At 51.3% G+C, this 15,385-nt stretch overlaps 1 protein-coding gene across 4 annotated transcripts in view; it reads right to left on the reverse strand.

Annotated features, from left to right (window-relative positions):
- Positions 1 to 15,385, reverse strand: part of CTC1 (CST telomere replication complex component 1) — a 127,089-nt gene that overhangs the window by 18,267 nt on the left and 93,437 nt on the right. For all 4 annotated transcript variants that reach the window (XM_078874683.1, XM_078874682.1, XM_078874681.1 and 1 more), the window contains 4 exons: positions 4,835 to 5,084; positions 2,434 to 2,661; positions 1,850 to 1,985; positions 623 to 710 (listed from right to left, as the gene is read on the reverse strand). In XM_078874683.1, coding sequence (XP_078730809.1) covers positions 623 to 710; positions 1,850 to 1,985; positions 2,434 to 2,661; positions 4,835 to 5,084 — 702 coding nt within the window. The remainder of the gene's footprint in view (positions 1 to 622; positions 711 to 1,849; positions 1,986 to 2,433; positions 2,662 to 4,834; positions 5,085 to 15,385) is intronic.

Raw genomic sequence — 15,385 nt, forward strand, 5'->3', positions numbered from 1 at the left:
ACGTGGTGCTGCCTGGGCAGAAGCGCGTTGTACGCGCCGCTCATTGCACAAGTTCGCACTTCCAGGCCCTGCGGCGGCACTGGCAAATAACGTGGGGGTGCCGTTGATATTATATACGCCATCTGCTTCACAGTGTTCCGCCAATATCCCGTGACACTCGTTGAAAAAAAGTGGGCCGTGCACGTGTGCCCACGCTACGCTCCAAGTGTTGCCAAAATTAGAAAAAAAACCTTACCTGCAAATTTACTTTGAGAGGAAAACACGCAGTAAACATCACCCCCCTTCTGTGAAGATACTGCAAACTCTCCCCATCTGTGCAACACGCGGCGTCGTCGGGATAGGCTTGTGCTATAAGAGTGGCACATATACCAGCAAATGTACTGATGATATAATTTCCTTTATAAATCAAATCATCCTTAAATCCTGTTACATATGGATGTCGAACTTCTTCCGCACGATGCGTAGCCAACCGTGCTAATCGGAGGTGCGGGCAACTTGAAGTTTAAAGTAAAAAAAATAGACGCTGTGTTAGTTCTGGAGTTCTTGTCACGTGGCAGAGGGTAGGGGGTTTGGATTCCGCACTCACGGGAGTTGTATTGTTTTTATGACGACGCAGCCTTACCTGGTGAGGTGCTGGCGAGTGCCTGTCGTGCGAGCATCGGTAAATCTCTCCACCACCAACGAGAAGCAGCTCAGACGAACCAGGCAGCCTGCTTCACACACCGCCCAGAGCGCCCGGCGTCACGAGCAGGATACGCAAAGAATCACCGACGCAAGAATCACCAAGGGCAACTTATACACTATAAACTAAACAATTTTGTATTTTACCAGGTAAGGCCCACTGAGCTATGTAGCTCTTTATCAGACACGACCTGGCCACAAACGATAGCTTAACAAGTGGCTTATCGCGTGGACATTCAAAGCAGCCAAATAATCTAAATGCATGTTTTATATGTGGCGGGAAAAACCCGAGGGAAGAACACGCAAACTCCAAATATACAGCAGGAGTCAGGGTTGGCGTCGAACCCACGACCTCCTGTATACCAGGCGAGGCAGTTCATATCTCGTCACCGAAATGCCTGCAACAGTGGCCTGCTACGTTCATTGATATAGAACAGCAATGACATGTTTATCCAGGAAAGCCTCGCAGAATCTAGACTGATGGGTCCTGCTTTGGGGTATAGGTGTCTCATTAAGGAGTGTTTGTATACGAATAGGAAACTGCAACTTACCTAGAAAAACAACGACTGCACATACATTACAACGAATAGATTATAGAGTCGCAATCATTACACACAAAGTGCTTGCCACAAATCAACCACAAAACCTCGCTGATCTCGTCAAGGAGCCTGAACCATCATCACGCCAACGCCGGCCAATCCTCGCAGCAGCAGCGGATTTTGGCTAAGCCATCGTACGAAGACGGTCACTGCATCGTGCACTTTCAGATGCGCTTCTGCGGCCGTCTGGAACGCTCTCCTTTCCGATAAAATGAAGCCACTGGAGCTGTGCACTTTTAAAATCATCTAGATTGAAAACTAATTTCTTTAGCAGTGCTTTTTGTGTTTAGTTTGTTGTCCTTCCCCCGCATCACCGATTAGAGCGGTTAGCTACGTACGGTGCGAAAGAAGTTCAACACACGTACATATCAAAAAAGTTCAACGTACATACACATGGGAGACGATAACACGCACAAGCAACGGATCACAGGCGCACACCTCCGTGCCCAGTTAACGACAAATAGTGGCGGGGGACGCCGCAACAAAGCGCTGTGGCCACGCGTCCCCCCCCCCTCCCACGTTGATTTTGACTCCCGTCATTTCGGCGCGGCGACCGCTCGGCGACGCACCGAGCAAGGCGGTATCCCAGCATGCCGTGCGGCGCCGACCCCTGGGCTGAATGGCGAGGCAGTCGAGGGCGGCCGTGTGGTCGGCGAGCTGCAGGAGGCCGGTGCGCGCGCTCGCTCTGAGCACGCCCACCAGGATCTGCGGAGGACGCACCAGAGGTCGCACTCGGGAGAGGGTCGCAGGGAAAAGGTCGCGACGCCGCCCGTCGTCTCTCGGCGAAAGAACGGCGCAGAGGTTTCAGGGACGCGACGTGTGCCGTTAACTTATCGTACAGTGCGAGCAACGCAACTGGAGAGCATTACCAATACTAGGCAACGGATTATAATAAAATGTGAGCAATTTGAGTGCAACGATATTACTTATGTGTCAAGCCTCATTACGTAAAAGTCGATTTTTAAGTTGCGGTGTTTCGAAGGCTGCCAATTACCGTTATTATCAACGAGCACACTTCAAAGATTGTACTTGGCAATTTCCCGACGAGTGTGAATGACTTCGCTTGTTATTACCCGCCGCCTTCCGAAATCGCACAGTTGATCTCAAATGAAATGCTCGAGGTGTCCCGGTGAAAGGCCGCAACCAAACTCACCACCGGCGGTTCAAAATGTTTGGGGCCAAAAACCGAAAACTCCCAGGCCTTTCTGCTCTCCGCGCTGTGGCCAGGCCTGGCCGCCGTGCTCGAGTCTTCCCTGGCCAGAGGAGGCTCGGAGCCAACAGGACAGCAGCCCACTGACACCTTGCGGCTCTCCTCCTCGGCCATCTCCAGTACTTCGCTCATGGAGGGCAGCTGCCACAGACCGTCGTCCGCATCGTCGGGCTATAGGGGGGTCGGGCAGGAGAATAACGCGACAAAGCTTGCCACGCGTGGCTACGTTGTGGTTGACAATGATCATTTGTGGCCGCTTGCTAACCCACAATACCTTGCCGATCTCGTCGAGGAGCATCATCACGCAAATTCCGGTTCACCTCGCGGCGGCTTTTGGCTCGGAGACCGCACCTTGCACCACGAGTCCATGGGCCCACAGCAGAAGTCGGTACCACCAAAGGTCGCACTACCCGAGTAGTCTCCATTTACATGAGGACCACCTCTTCATCACGCAAACTCTTGTCATCCTCGCAGCAGTGGCGGGTTTAGACTGCTCATCACGCGCTTTCAGATGCGATTCTGTGGCCGTCTGGAACGCCCTTCCTTCCGATATTAGAAAGCCACCGGAGCCATGCACTTTTAAATCTAGATTGAAAACTCACTTGTTTAGAACTGCTTGTTGTCCTTCCACACATCTCCGATTAGCACGGTTGGCTACGTACGGTGCAAAAGAAGTTCAACATACATACAAAGGCCACGTCGTATCGGGCATGGGGGTTGCTTGGTCATACTTCCCCACGCTGGTCAGCATGGGTTGATGAAGGGGGAACCCAGGATTCAGTTCGGATATTGCCGTCCAACTCATGTTCGCCGTTGGCTGAAAATGGAACTCGGGTCGCCAGACTTACTGCACAGTGTACTATAATCAGTGTGCTATAATCAATCAATCAATCAATAATACATTGTTTAAATGTCTATACAGGTCACCATACTTCACATAGGGATTACAGTTGGTACGGTTATTTTAGTACACACAATCGACAGGAATTACAAGAACAATGGGCTTGCATACTGCGCATGCATAATGAAAATACCATATAAAAAACCCAAACGGCAATGGATACCCAGTCATTTATATGCATTCATTAATACCACCCCGCCCCACTTCGAGCAAGAAGAACACACAAGTGTTGTCATCACATTGACGCCTCTATTTAAGAAACGAAGCAGGAGGACTTCTCCACAAATGTGGCTGTCGCCTGATGTAGCTGGTTGTAATTACTGGCGAAACGTCGTACTCAGATTGTAAATGTTGTGGCTTGGCTCTCCAACACACCAGTTAGTGCTGTACTAGTATACTACACTATACACTACATTATACACTATACACTACACGACACACTAGTGCTGTACTAGTAACGAATTGGCATGTTCTGTTTACATGACAAACCTTACTCGTTGGCTGTGCGGGTGGTGACAGGTTTTACGACACAAAAAAAACCTGCATTGTGTATAATCAGTGTGTCCGCTACTGGGGCATACTGAGACGTTATCGTTGACCCTCGTACTAATATCTTAACGACTTCCGCTGTGTGACAGAAGCCTGTGAAGAGTACGCTTGTAAACAAGACGCTGGCTTATGGGACAGAGAGCGTGACAGAACAAACTGCCTTCAATAGGGGTGTGTCACAACATTCAAAAGGGGCTGCAAATTCGGTGAGCATAAAAGTTCAAAAATAACTTGCACAGTACAGTAATAGACAATCTTCTATTTCAGAATGAAATCGTGGTATTTATTTCAGTGTGCAAGCCTTATTCTTCTGGCGTTTACAATGAAGATGAAGAGTACGGAGAGCCACCGCTCTTCATTGGCTACCTTTCGCCAGCGGGACAAATGATAAAATCACGCGCCTTTGTCATCGCACCTTCACCACCGGTTCCCCACCGCCAACTCCTCTCGCCTGGCACTGAAGCTCACGGTAGAACCATACGCAGCAGCAGCAGCGTCACTCACAATCTACTTCAGACACCAAAGGTCTCGAACTGTTACAGCCTCACGTCGGTTCTCTGCCGTCGCCCCCTCGGTGTGGAACTCTCCATTCCCTTTGCACATCCGCAACATCAAATGCACTCTGACTTTCACGAAACATCTAAAGGCCTCGATCTGTTTGATCAGCCTTTCGAGGAGCCCTGAGCTCGGCTCCGCACCTCTTGAGTTGTTGATGTGTCTGCAACATCTGGCGCGTTATAAATGTTATCATCATTTTTATTATTATTACCAAGACACTCAACCGCTTGATCGCCAGTGTGCAACACCCCCCCCCCCCCATCGTCCCACTGTTGCTTAATCGGCGAGAAGTTGACGCGACCTCCGGCCCTGGGGTACGCAACAGGCGAAACTCGCCTGCGTGACGACGCAGCGATGGGGCTCCTCCAGGATCTCGAGGTACACGTCCCTCTTGGGGCCCTTGCGAAACAGACAGCCGGTCCAGCCGCGCTGCCACGACTCCGGGGCAGACCCGGGCGGACTCCCGCACCGCGGTGCCTCGGCCCGCTCTCCCGGCGAGAGGAAGAGGGAGTGGACGACGCCTCGGTCGGCGGGGTCGGGGCGCCACCTCGTCAGGCACCGCTCGGTGATCAGGTCCGGGCAGAGCCTGCGCACGGCGCGCACGCCATCGAGACGGCACAGACACGGCAGATCAAGTCGAGCGGCACGGCATGCCCCACCAGCGCCCAGCTTTGTGCAAGGGAGATTTAATAGGAGAGGCTATGGCTCATCTAACCCGGGTGAAATAAGGGCTCCCTGGCTGTCTGCAAGAGCGCAGAAGCGTGGTCACCACATCTACGCCTCTATGTAAGGAACGAAACAGGTGGACTTCTCCACAAATCTGGCTGTCGCCTGATGAAGCTAGTTGTAATTACTGGCGAAGCGTCGTACTCAGATTGTAAATGTTGTGGCTTGGCTCTCCAACACACCGGTGTGCTGTACTCGTGACGAATTGGCATGTTCTGTTCACGTGACAACCCTTTACTAATTGGCTGTGTCTGGTGGTAGTGGGTTTTAATGACACATTTATATATTTAAACGATCTAACCCGAAAAGACCTCTACTATGGTTGATATGTTTTACGTATGTTTTTATATTTTTGTTTCCAAATTATATCGCAATGGGATAGTGCAAGAAAATTCTGTCAACAGATCTACTTCTGATGCCGCTTCGAGGGGCTCACGCTAGAGGTCAATACCTCTGAATGAATGCCCTGCACAGTGTGTTCTTCACAGGTCAGTAAAAACAATTTTAATTGTAATTCTCAGGGCTGGAATAAGCTTCATTAAGTGAACACCAAATTCACTCCATTGTGGGTTTTATTCAGTCACTAATATATAACTGGCTTTTCCGCACGTGGTTTAATCACGGCCAGCTGATTCGCGGATTGGAACTGGGTAGCTCAGAAGCCTTAGCTGGCAAGATATTAGCCTGCCGAGCCGAGCAAGAGGTTATAGGTGTACGTTTTTAATGCAGTGTTAATAACGTACGCGTTTTTTAATATGTCCTCTGGTGGACCACCGAGAGGGCAGTGATTTAATTCACTGCGGAATGCATCGATGTTAAAATGCCACATTACTATGCAAGCCATGGGCTGGCAATAGAGTCGTGTTTGTGCACGACATTATAATCAAATTAACTGTATGCACAGAACAATTTCACAACACAAATCTAACAAATCACTATTGGTTCCGGGTGGTTTACTAGTTTTGAAATTACTTCAATTTAACACATCCCACCAAGGTCGCGGCTGAGAAAGAACATCCTGTTTTCGGCCCCAATCTTTTCATTTTGTGGATAGAGTTTGAGTTTATTTGATGCGTTGCACAGATGAGCCGTTTTAACAGGTTTGCCAGCTATTTTTACACGGGTAGATTCGTGGCACGTGAGCACCACAACAACAACAACAAAGACAACAACGTGGGCATTGCAGAGAATGAGAAGAGGACCCTTAATGAATATTGCACAACTAATAAATAATAACGGTCGTATGTGAAACATGTGGAGAGAATTAAAAAAGAACGGTGCGAATATAATAATAAGAGCAAGAGGCTTCTGAAAAAGGTTAGGTAACGTGTGTTAGTAAGCGCTGTGTTTTGGTTTAATAGGGAATTCAAGAGTGAAGGGATAAATATTGCAACGAGTAAGAGGTATCTATATGGTCATTTTAACACGAAGGCTTTCGCGACCAATATTATTCATAATAAAGGTTTTTTGGTTAGATCGCAGAAGAATAAATGAGTTGGAACCCTCCACCACCCGACACAGCCAACTAGTAAGGGTTGTCACGTAAGCAGAACGTGGCCAATTCGTCACTAGTACAGCACACCGGTGTGTTGGAGAGCAAATCCACAACATTTACAATCCAAGTAGGACGTTTCGCCAGTAATTACAACCAGCTTCATCAGGCGACAGCCACATTTGTGGAGAAATCCTCCTGTTTCGTTCCTTAGAGGGGTAGATGTGATGACGCCACTTGTGAGCCCTTCACGTGTGAAGGGGGGGGGATTAATGAATGCATATAAATTACTATGGGTACTCATTGCCAGTCGGGTTATTCACATGGTCATCAACGCAGGCTACGCATGAACATTGTGCTTGTACCTCCTGTTGTTTGCGTGCAATCTATTCGGTGTTTGAACATCTAAACACCTGCCAAGGAAAACAACTTGAACAGGCAACTTATAAAAACATCGACGCTTTGGTGACACATTATTATAGTTTCATGCTGAACTAGGACCAATACCTCACAGAGAGCATCCTTGCTGATAAACCATCTGGCAGTTCCCCAACATTGATCAAGCAAAGCCGGACTGCTGATGAGACACTGAATACCAACACCGGGTGCAGGCTTCGACTGCGTTGAACCAATGCTGCTGAAATTATGGTTTCCCAGAAGCCCGTGTGGCATATGGAATACTTGAAGTTGTTACGTGGAGGGATAAAATATGGGGAGGATGAGGAGGATATCGTCTGCTTACATATCTTGTTCCAAGATATTTCAGGTTTTACCCACAATTATGGAAAAACAGGGTCCTGTCACAAAGGATGTTTAATTTGACGATTCAAGAAGACGTTTAACCATGCTTTTAAAGGACATTTAAAGGCCAGCTCAGTAGAAATTCCAGGCAGTGAAATAGCTCTTTACCATTTGCAACGTGGCACAGTCCAGCAGAGTGGGTCGCAACCTTCCTGCAATTCAGGGGCCACTGCCAAACCCCAAGAATGCTTTAGCGGAACACCGTACGCCAAATTAAAATTTTCTAAATTAAAACCACACACGGGAGTGCTGTCAAATGTTAATTTAAAAGGTCATGAAAATTATTCACTTGCTTTTTATCGTCTCGCACTGAAGAGACGATTTACGCTGTGTAAAAAAAAAAACTGACGTCTAGCAAGAAAAATCGTAGGTTGCATTATCTGCAACAGTTTCGCGGGAACCGCTCCCTCCGACCTTGCGGGCCGCAGGTCGGGAACCACGGGCCGAGCAGACAGAGAAAGGCTTCGACGGCATTCGGAGAGTGGAAGCAACTGAAGCAAAGCTGCTGCACACACACGAAGTTGTGCGCAAGTGCGAGTCTGAAGCTCCACAGCGAGCCTAACCCAACGTCCGCGTGCGCATGTGTGTGTGTGTATGGGGAGCGGTAGTGTAGCGGTTAGCGCTACGCTGCGCTACGAACCTGCTGACCTGAGTTCGATTCCCGCTCACGGCCAATACCAGTGACGATTATCTGAACCTGTCCTGGGCCTCCCCTAGGTCGACTCAGCCTTAAATGAGTACCTTGGTGCGGTGTGTAAACATCGCCACTGGGGAGACAAAGACGGCCGGGCGTGGCGCTGGCGACACACCCCCTTCGTGTGCCGTGCCGGCCTTCATAGGTGCTCGCTAACCGCACTAGGCCCAACAGTCCGTTACAGGCTATACGGGGGATCTTTGCCTTTGTTTTGGTGTGTGACCCCAACGCACTTCCCTGCACGGCATTGGCGGCTAAGTTCCCGCAGAGGGGAGTCAAGAGCAAGGAACGCGCCGAGATGCACTGCACTCGGGCGGGCAGCTCGAATGACTGGCGCCGCTCCTGACGTTCGTCTTGTCACTCGGACTCTGACAGCAGGGGAGATGCCCCTGTCACGGCTTGCGTGCAAAGCAATTCATACGTCTCGCTTCGACCCGCCAAGCAGTGCAACGATTCTGAGTTGTAGCTGGAACTAGGCAGGAGCGTCGCTCAGAAGTATTCTCCGTGTGCACATTCATTCTTTCAACTTCATTTTTTACGGCCCTTTGTCGAGCCACTGCTGGATGAAACCCGCCCCACGCCGTGTCGGCCATGGGTTTGCTCGGCCATACTTCACCATGCTGGTCATGGCGGGTTGGCGAAGGGGGTTAGGTGCAACCAGGGCTGGTTCGGACACCGACCCGCCACTGAAGTCAGTCTGTGACCGGGAATTGAGCTCGCTTCGTAGCGCAGCGCGACCACCACCCCCGAGTCTGCACATCTCATAATAGACCGCTAGCTATCGTGCGGCGCATATAATGACAGCAATCAAGTCGAGTCCACTCAAACACGTAATGCCGGCTTCCTCTCTTTCTCATGGCAGTCGATCTACAAAGAACCACTGTGGACTTTCCACAAAAGGCCACAGAAGGGGAATAACATTACTGCAAAGTACACAGTGAATCACTTCCAAAGCCACGATCGCCGACAGAAACAAAAAAACTAAAAGCATTTTAACATAACGACAGCAAAAATTAACTACCGGTCACGTTTCCACGGTAAAATCGTCTGTCACTCCGAGCGGAGTTTGAGATTGGCACAGCGGCCGGTGAAGGGCTAAACAACAAACCGCGCCTCCGAATGGGACGCCCTCAAGTTGGGAAACACTCGGCCCTCAGATTCGATTTCGTGGCAGGCCACGGGGACCTACTGCTGCTGCTGCTGTTGTTGTCGCAGCATCCGCAGATCTGGAGGTGACAATGTGCAGAAGAGGAATTGGGAATTTTGCCGTGCAAGTATTCTTATTTCTTGTACGATTCTGCTCGTTACCAAAATGCATTTACAATCTTGCCATCGGAAGTCACGCAACGATACATGGACACTTCCGTTTGGAAGGCTCACGGCAGCAGCGGCGGTCTCCGTCTCCCCTCCCCACTTGCGCCGGAGAACGGCCCGAAAGTTGATCTTAAAGAGCTTCTTCTCCAGTCACTCTTCGTCTCTACCGAGGGCACGCCTTTAACATTCTTGACGAGGAGTGCTTACCGCTAGAATAAGCCAAGTTAAGAGAGTATTTATCTAATTTTACGTCGTGATTTTTTCCTTCCTGTTAATAACAGCGGACTTGGGCAGGACCGCGCAAACAAAGGCGGCTCAAGGACAGCACACGCCACGGAGGATTCTGCTAGCCACGGGGCTTCAGCAGAGAGTCCCTGTCGCTTTGCCGTTCCTCCTCCTTTGTTGGAGGAGCGCAAGACTCCAGTGGGTTTACTGAACGCACCACAGTTTGGGGGGTGCACGGCCACTGTCGCGCCACCGTGCCTTGCGTCGTTCACTTGCCATTCCTGAAGGAGGGTGCGCGCATCGGCCTGCTGATGCTCCGGTGCGCGGCTGATGGTCACACCCAGGCGGACGATCGCCGCGGAGGCGGGGCGACGCGGCCAGCTAACGTGCATCGAGACACCGAGACGACGACTGTCACTGGCGGAGGCCCCCTTCCAGCAGCAGATAGAGCACGGCCGATAACGGATATTTTGCGCGGTTACCGCACACCCCAGTTGGCACCGCGAGATGCTGTGATGAAAGGCGCCACGTAAAGCCGTCGAAATATGACTCATAAATCGCTAAAACCTGCCTGGCATCGAAACCACGGATCGCGCCGCTCGCCACGGGGGCAGCGCTCCGACGCGGTATTCGGCCGCTTGGTCAAGGGGTTATTATTTTTAGCCAGGCACCGTGTTCTGTGTTCTGCAATGCGATCCAGCACAGTGGGAGATTGTGACAACCGCTATCAGTCACTCTCGAGTAAATAGGTCATTGCATGAATGCCTCAAACACCACCATTTCCACATAGCTCGGCTCCAAAGGCAGGGCTCCCACTGTGACAAATGTGCCCGTGGAGTCGTAAAACCTTGCACCTGGTTCAAGGACTCACCGGACCGCGTGACATTTGCCGATGCTTGCTCTGCACCAACACAACCTATAATCTGGCTGTACGGTCTGGCTCGCAATTAAATGCAGTTGCAATAGACAGATGGGGCTATTTAGGTGTGTTCGTGAATGCACGCATATCTGTTCTTGCATGCCAATCGCATGCACGACATCTGATGTTTATTTTCAAGTTTACATTTTTGGTTTAATCTCATCAAACAGAAATCAGTGTGGTGCGAACTGAGCAGTGCAACGGACAAAAGGTTACCCACTTTTCATATAAGAATAAAACATGTGCCCAATTAACATCCAGGACATACGTTTGGAATTTTAAAGTTCAGCGCCGCGCATGATTTCCCTATGGAAGAGCATTTGCTCAATCAAGGAGCGATATCGTGGGGCAGGGGGGAGAGAAAACGGCCGTGGCTTGATTGAAATGTGTTCGCGTGGCTCTCCCGGCAGACGAGCACGGCCCGGCGGAGTGCCGGGATAATGCCGCTCGTTCATATATAGAGCTCACATAATTATTTCCCGCCAAGATCGAACGCGCACGCAATACACGCGACGCAAAGCCCCGCGTGCGTGCGCACAATTGTAGCGTGGTAAATGGAGCGGTTGACGCGGCCGAGCGCTCGCGAGTTCGGCGCCCGTTGCGGAGCTCCGCGGTTCGAATCTGGCAGGCCTCCCCTGGTTAATAGTAAATACCGGCGGTTGTATTCACCGTCAACAAACACAACGAACCGTCTGCTGCACAGTGGCCATCAAAGATCTCTTGGCATCGATCGAAAAGAGGAGGATGCTCTGCACCGGCGTCATGTTCCCACTGTGGCAAATGTTGAAGAATGTGCCGGTCAACGCTTGCAAGCCACGTCTGTGAAACACAGCGCCCTCGTGACATCGTTGCCGCTATATGAACGGTGTGAATACCAGACGAATGGATGATATCATTTTAATCCTGCTGGTTTCACTTGGGGAAAAACACTCGTGGCTGGTTCGGCCTTTGGACGCTGGGGGCTCAGCTCGGGCTTGACGCCACGCGGCTGCTTTCAAAGACGCGCGAGTGAGCGGGTTCAGCCGTGGCTTGGCTCAGGCTCGGCTCATGGAAATCCCGGAGCGTGGCTGGGGACCATTCGACTGGACATCTGTAAAAAAGAGCTTATAGCTCATCGGATTCCTCCAGTATAAATACATATTCTGATTACGATTTTTTTTTCTGATTCTAAGAGCCAGTTTATTTTCTCTATCAAGGTGAGAACACAAGGGACAGGGCGTAGTCTCGTTTGCAGGAGCGACCTGGGTCATAAAAGTGGCTCAAGTAAAACAAATAAAACTAAATAAAGTTAGAGCAATGAACAAAATAAGAGAACAGAACCCCATCGTGCAAGAGATCGAAAATATTGCATCAACATGAATCTACGTAAAACAGAATACATTCCCTGTAGCGTAGGTCGGCTCGGGCAGATTATTTTACACTGAACGTAGCACAATCACATTCGTTACAGAAAAAACATGTAACAGATGTAGGGTGACGACTGTACTAAAATTTAAATGGACAAGGATATATGTGGAATGCAAGTTAAGCGCATGGCTTTGAGTCATCTCAACTGAGCCAGCCAGAGCCAAGCCTGAGCTGAGTCGTGACTAAGTATACAGGCTTCGGTCTTCACTCACTCAAAGATCTTCATTTTCCAAGAAGCAAAGTGAATTTCCGGCGTCGGCAACGCCTAATAATGTAACGTGTAGTAGTCGTAGTAGTATACAACAACTCTGCAGTTGAAATCCGCAGTGCTGGCAGCACTGGCCTGCACAATTTGTTATGAAAACTGTTTAATCTATTTAAACATTTCCCAAACACGCTCTTAACATATCTTGGTTAAAAATAACAAAAATAAATCTGTCACCCCTCTGTCAGTCCACCGCTGGATGAAGGCGTCCTCACATCGCAGCGGTCATGGGAGTTGTTTGACCATACTTCACCACACCAGTCAGTGGTCAATGCGGGTTGGTTAAGGGGTGGGATAGGTCCAGGATTGGTTTCAGATGTTATTCGTCACTGATTTTAGCCATGAAATTAATTCAACAAAGCTCCTCATGAGAATTCACGCAGCACACCTGAATTTGTGATATTTTAACCATTATAGTGGAACAAACAAATATAAATATTTTTTGTTCCTGGGTAGTAAGTGTTATTTTCCAATTGCTTATGCCTCAATAGTACAGAAATTGGCTATTATTCCCCACAAACTTTGCTTTTGTGACCAGGACAGTGATATGTAGAAATTTACCGATTTTCAATGAGAAAACAGGCGAATTTGTGTATTTTCGTTCACAAAAATGTAATGCGAGCGTAAACGGGCTCGCGGGATGTGACGTAACAGGTGGGAGGAGTTAGGATCACGTGGGGAGAGGGAGAGCTTTTAAGGACAGGAACCGGAAGGGCTGGAGAAAAGTGTGAGAATAAAGACAAGAGGAGGCTACGCAGGGCAGGAGGAGGAAAGTGGCGTGATCGCCACAGGTCGGGACTCGGCACCGTTGTCAGCGGTGTCCGGGCACGGAGAAGACGGAGAGCCAGCAGTGGTGCTGCATAGTGAGCAGCCGTGGGGCTGCAGGTCGGAGGCAGAGAAGCTGAGTAAAGAGCCAGCAGCGGGGCTGCATAGTGAGCCAGCAGCAAGTCTGCAGGAGCGACGGCAGCAGTGGGTCTGCCGAGCGGGAGACGGAGGAGACTCTGAGCGAGACGCCGTGCGGGCAAAGTTGTACAGAGGACAACGGAAACAGACCCAGTGCAAGAGTCCTTTATTACACTGGTGTCAGAAGTGAAACGGCATGTCAAAACAGCTCAGAAGAAAGAATATCCCCGCACCATCGTCTGCTACATCTTCCGACGACGACGACCTTCCTCAGGCAGTGGCGCTGCCAACGATGGAGGGAGAAATCGATGCGGGAACGAGTGACGGCCCGGGGGTGCAAGAGGTCGCCGCTTCGGTGGATCCGCCCGCGCCGGGGGACGCTGACCAGCGATGGAGACAGATGGCGGCCCAGCTGGAGACTTTGAAGACCGTCTTAGCGCAACTGTGCGACCTCGTCACGCCGGCGACGGGTTCGGGGAAGCCCGGGGGTGAACAACAGACCAGGGCCTTGCCTGCACCGCCAGCGCCCTCCGCCACGCGGCACGAGGACGCCATCTTGGGCGTGGCAGGGGAAGAACCGCGGGAAGCCGCCATCTTGCGCCCTCCACGGCGGGAAGCCGCCATCTTTGACACGTTGCGGTGCGACGCCATCTTGAACATGCCACGCGACGCGCCGTCTGCGGAGGACAGCGGAGCGAGGACCCGCAGCCGTCACTTAACAACAGTTAAAGAATTTTCAATTGGAGGCGACTGGAGTGCATTCGCCTGCCGATTTTTGGCAGCAGTACGCTCCGCCAGATGGACTGATGCAGAGGCCCTGGAAGTTCTGCCAACTCTTCTCGACGATGAGTCGGTCAGATTTTTCCGTTCCATCAAGGCCGAGAAGAAGAAGACACTGAGAGGGGTTTTTGATGAGATGGCGGATGCGTACGAGCCACCGGATGACGCTCACCGATGATTCGTTCAGCGCCAGCAGGCACCCAAAGAGTCGCCGGTGGCATACAGGAGTGCTGTCCTGGAATTGGCCATGGCCGCATACCCTGAGACGGAGCCTGACCTATTGGAACCCCTTATTTTGGGCAAAATGCTTGAGCTGTCGAGAGATTTGGGGATCCCTATGCCGGTGTGCGGCCATGAGAAGTTGACGTCTCAGGCTGCTGCGAAGTGTTTGGATGCCCAGTTTAATCTGCGCCGTTGGAAGCAGGTGACAGCGTGGACGGGGGGGCCCATCGTGGAAGGGGTGCCGTGGGTTGGGATCCCAAGAAGGTGGTGTACGTTCCTGACGGGGGGGGGCCCGCAGGAATTGACGGCCGCCTCTGCGCAGTGGCCTGCCCGCGGAGGGCCGGGGCCGCGATCTGCGCCGCCGACGCGGGAGCGTCGGGATGGGGGGAGTGCTGTGCGTCGTAATGACGTCAAGTGTTTCCGCTGCGGTCGCAAAGGCCACTTCGCCAGGGATTGCTGGGCCCGTATCCCGGGGCCGCCCCAGCAGGAGGCCTCGACCACAGACGTGCCGCGGAAGGACCCTCCTGGACAGGCAAGTCGGTGTGCACCAGACACCCGGCAAGGCTTGGCACCTCATTCATCACCGTTGCCGCGCGATCCGGGTGTCGTTAACAACGGGAGGCCGCCGACTGGCCTATGTCGCTCGGTAACGCAGTGGCGTAAATTGGCACGGCGGGTTGTTGCGGCCGCTACTGGCTCGTCCACTGTGCCGGGTTCTATACAAGGGGTCGACGTGCGCATTTTAGTGGACTCCGGTGCGTCCGCGACGATTATATCGCATGTCATTTTCCATCTGTTGGGTATCCCGCCGGACGCAGTGCACCCGGTTCACGATTCCTGTGTAGCAGCGATCGGGGGAAGTATGGGCATTGTGGGCCAGGCGGACACCAATATATCCATCGGGGGGGTGTCGGCCTGGGGAACTGTGTTGATTTCGAGGTCCCTTGCGGTTCCGTGTTTGTTGGGAACTGATTTTCTGGCCAAAATGCCCATTCTAATAAGAGTTAATCAAAATTGCATTGAATTACAGGGGGTCGAAAAATGTCATTTTTGCCATCGCCCTGCGGGCGACCCGCTCCGGTCTACCAGGTGCAGGCGCTGTCCGAAGTATCTGTTGACATTCCACCTGGTTCACAGAT

This window comes from Lampetra fluviatilis, chromosome 39 (assembly GCF_964198595.1).
Source record: "Lampetra fluviatilis chromosome 39, kcLamFluv1.1, whole genome shotgun sequence".
Classification (NCBI taxonomy): Eukaryota; Metazoa; Chordata; class Hyperoartia; order Petromyzontiformes; family Petromyzontidae; genus Lampetra; species Lampetra fluviatilis.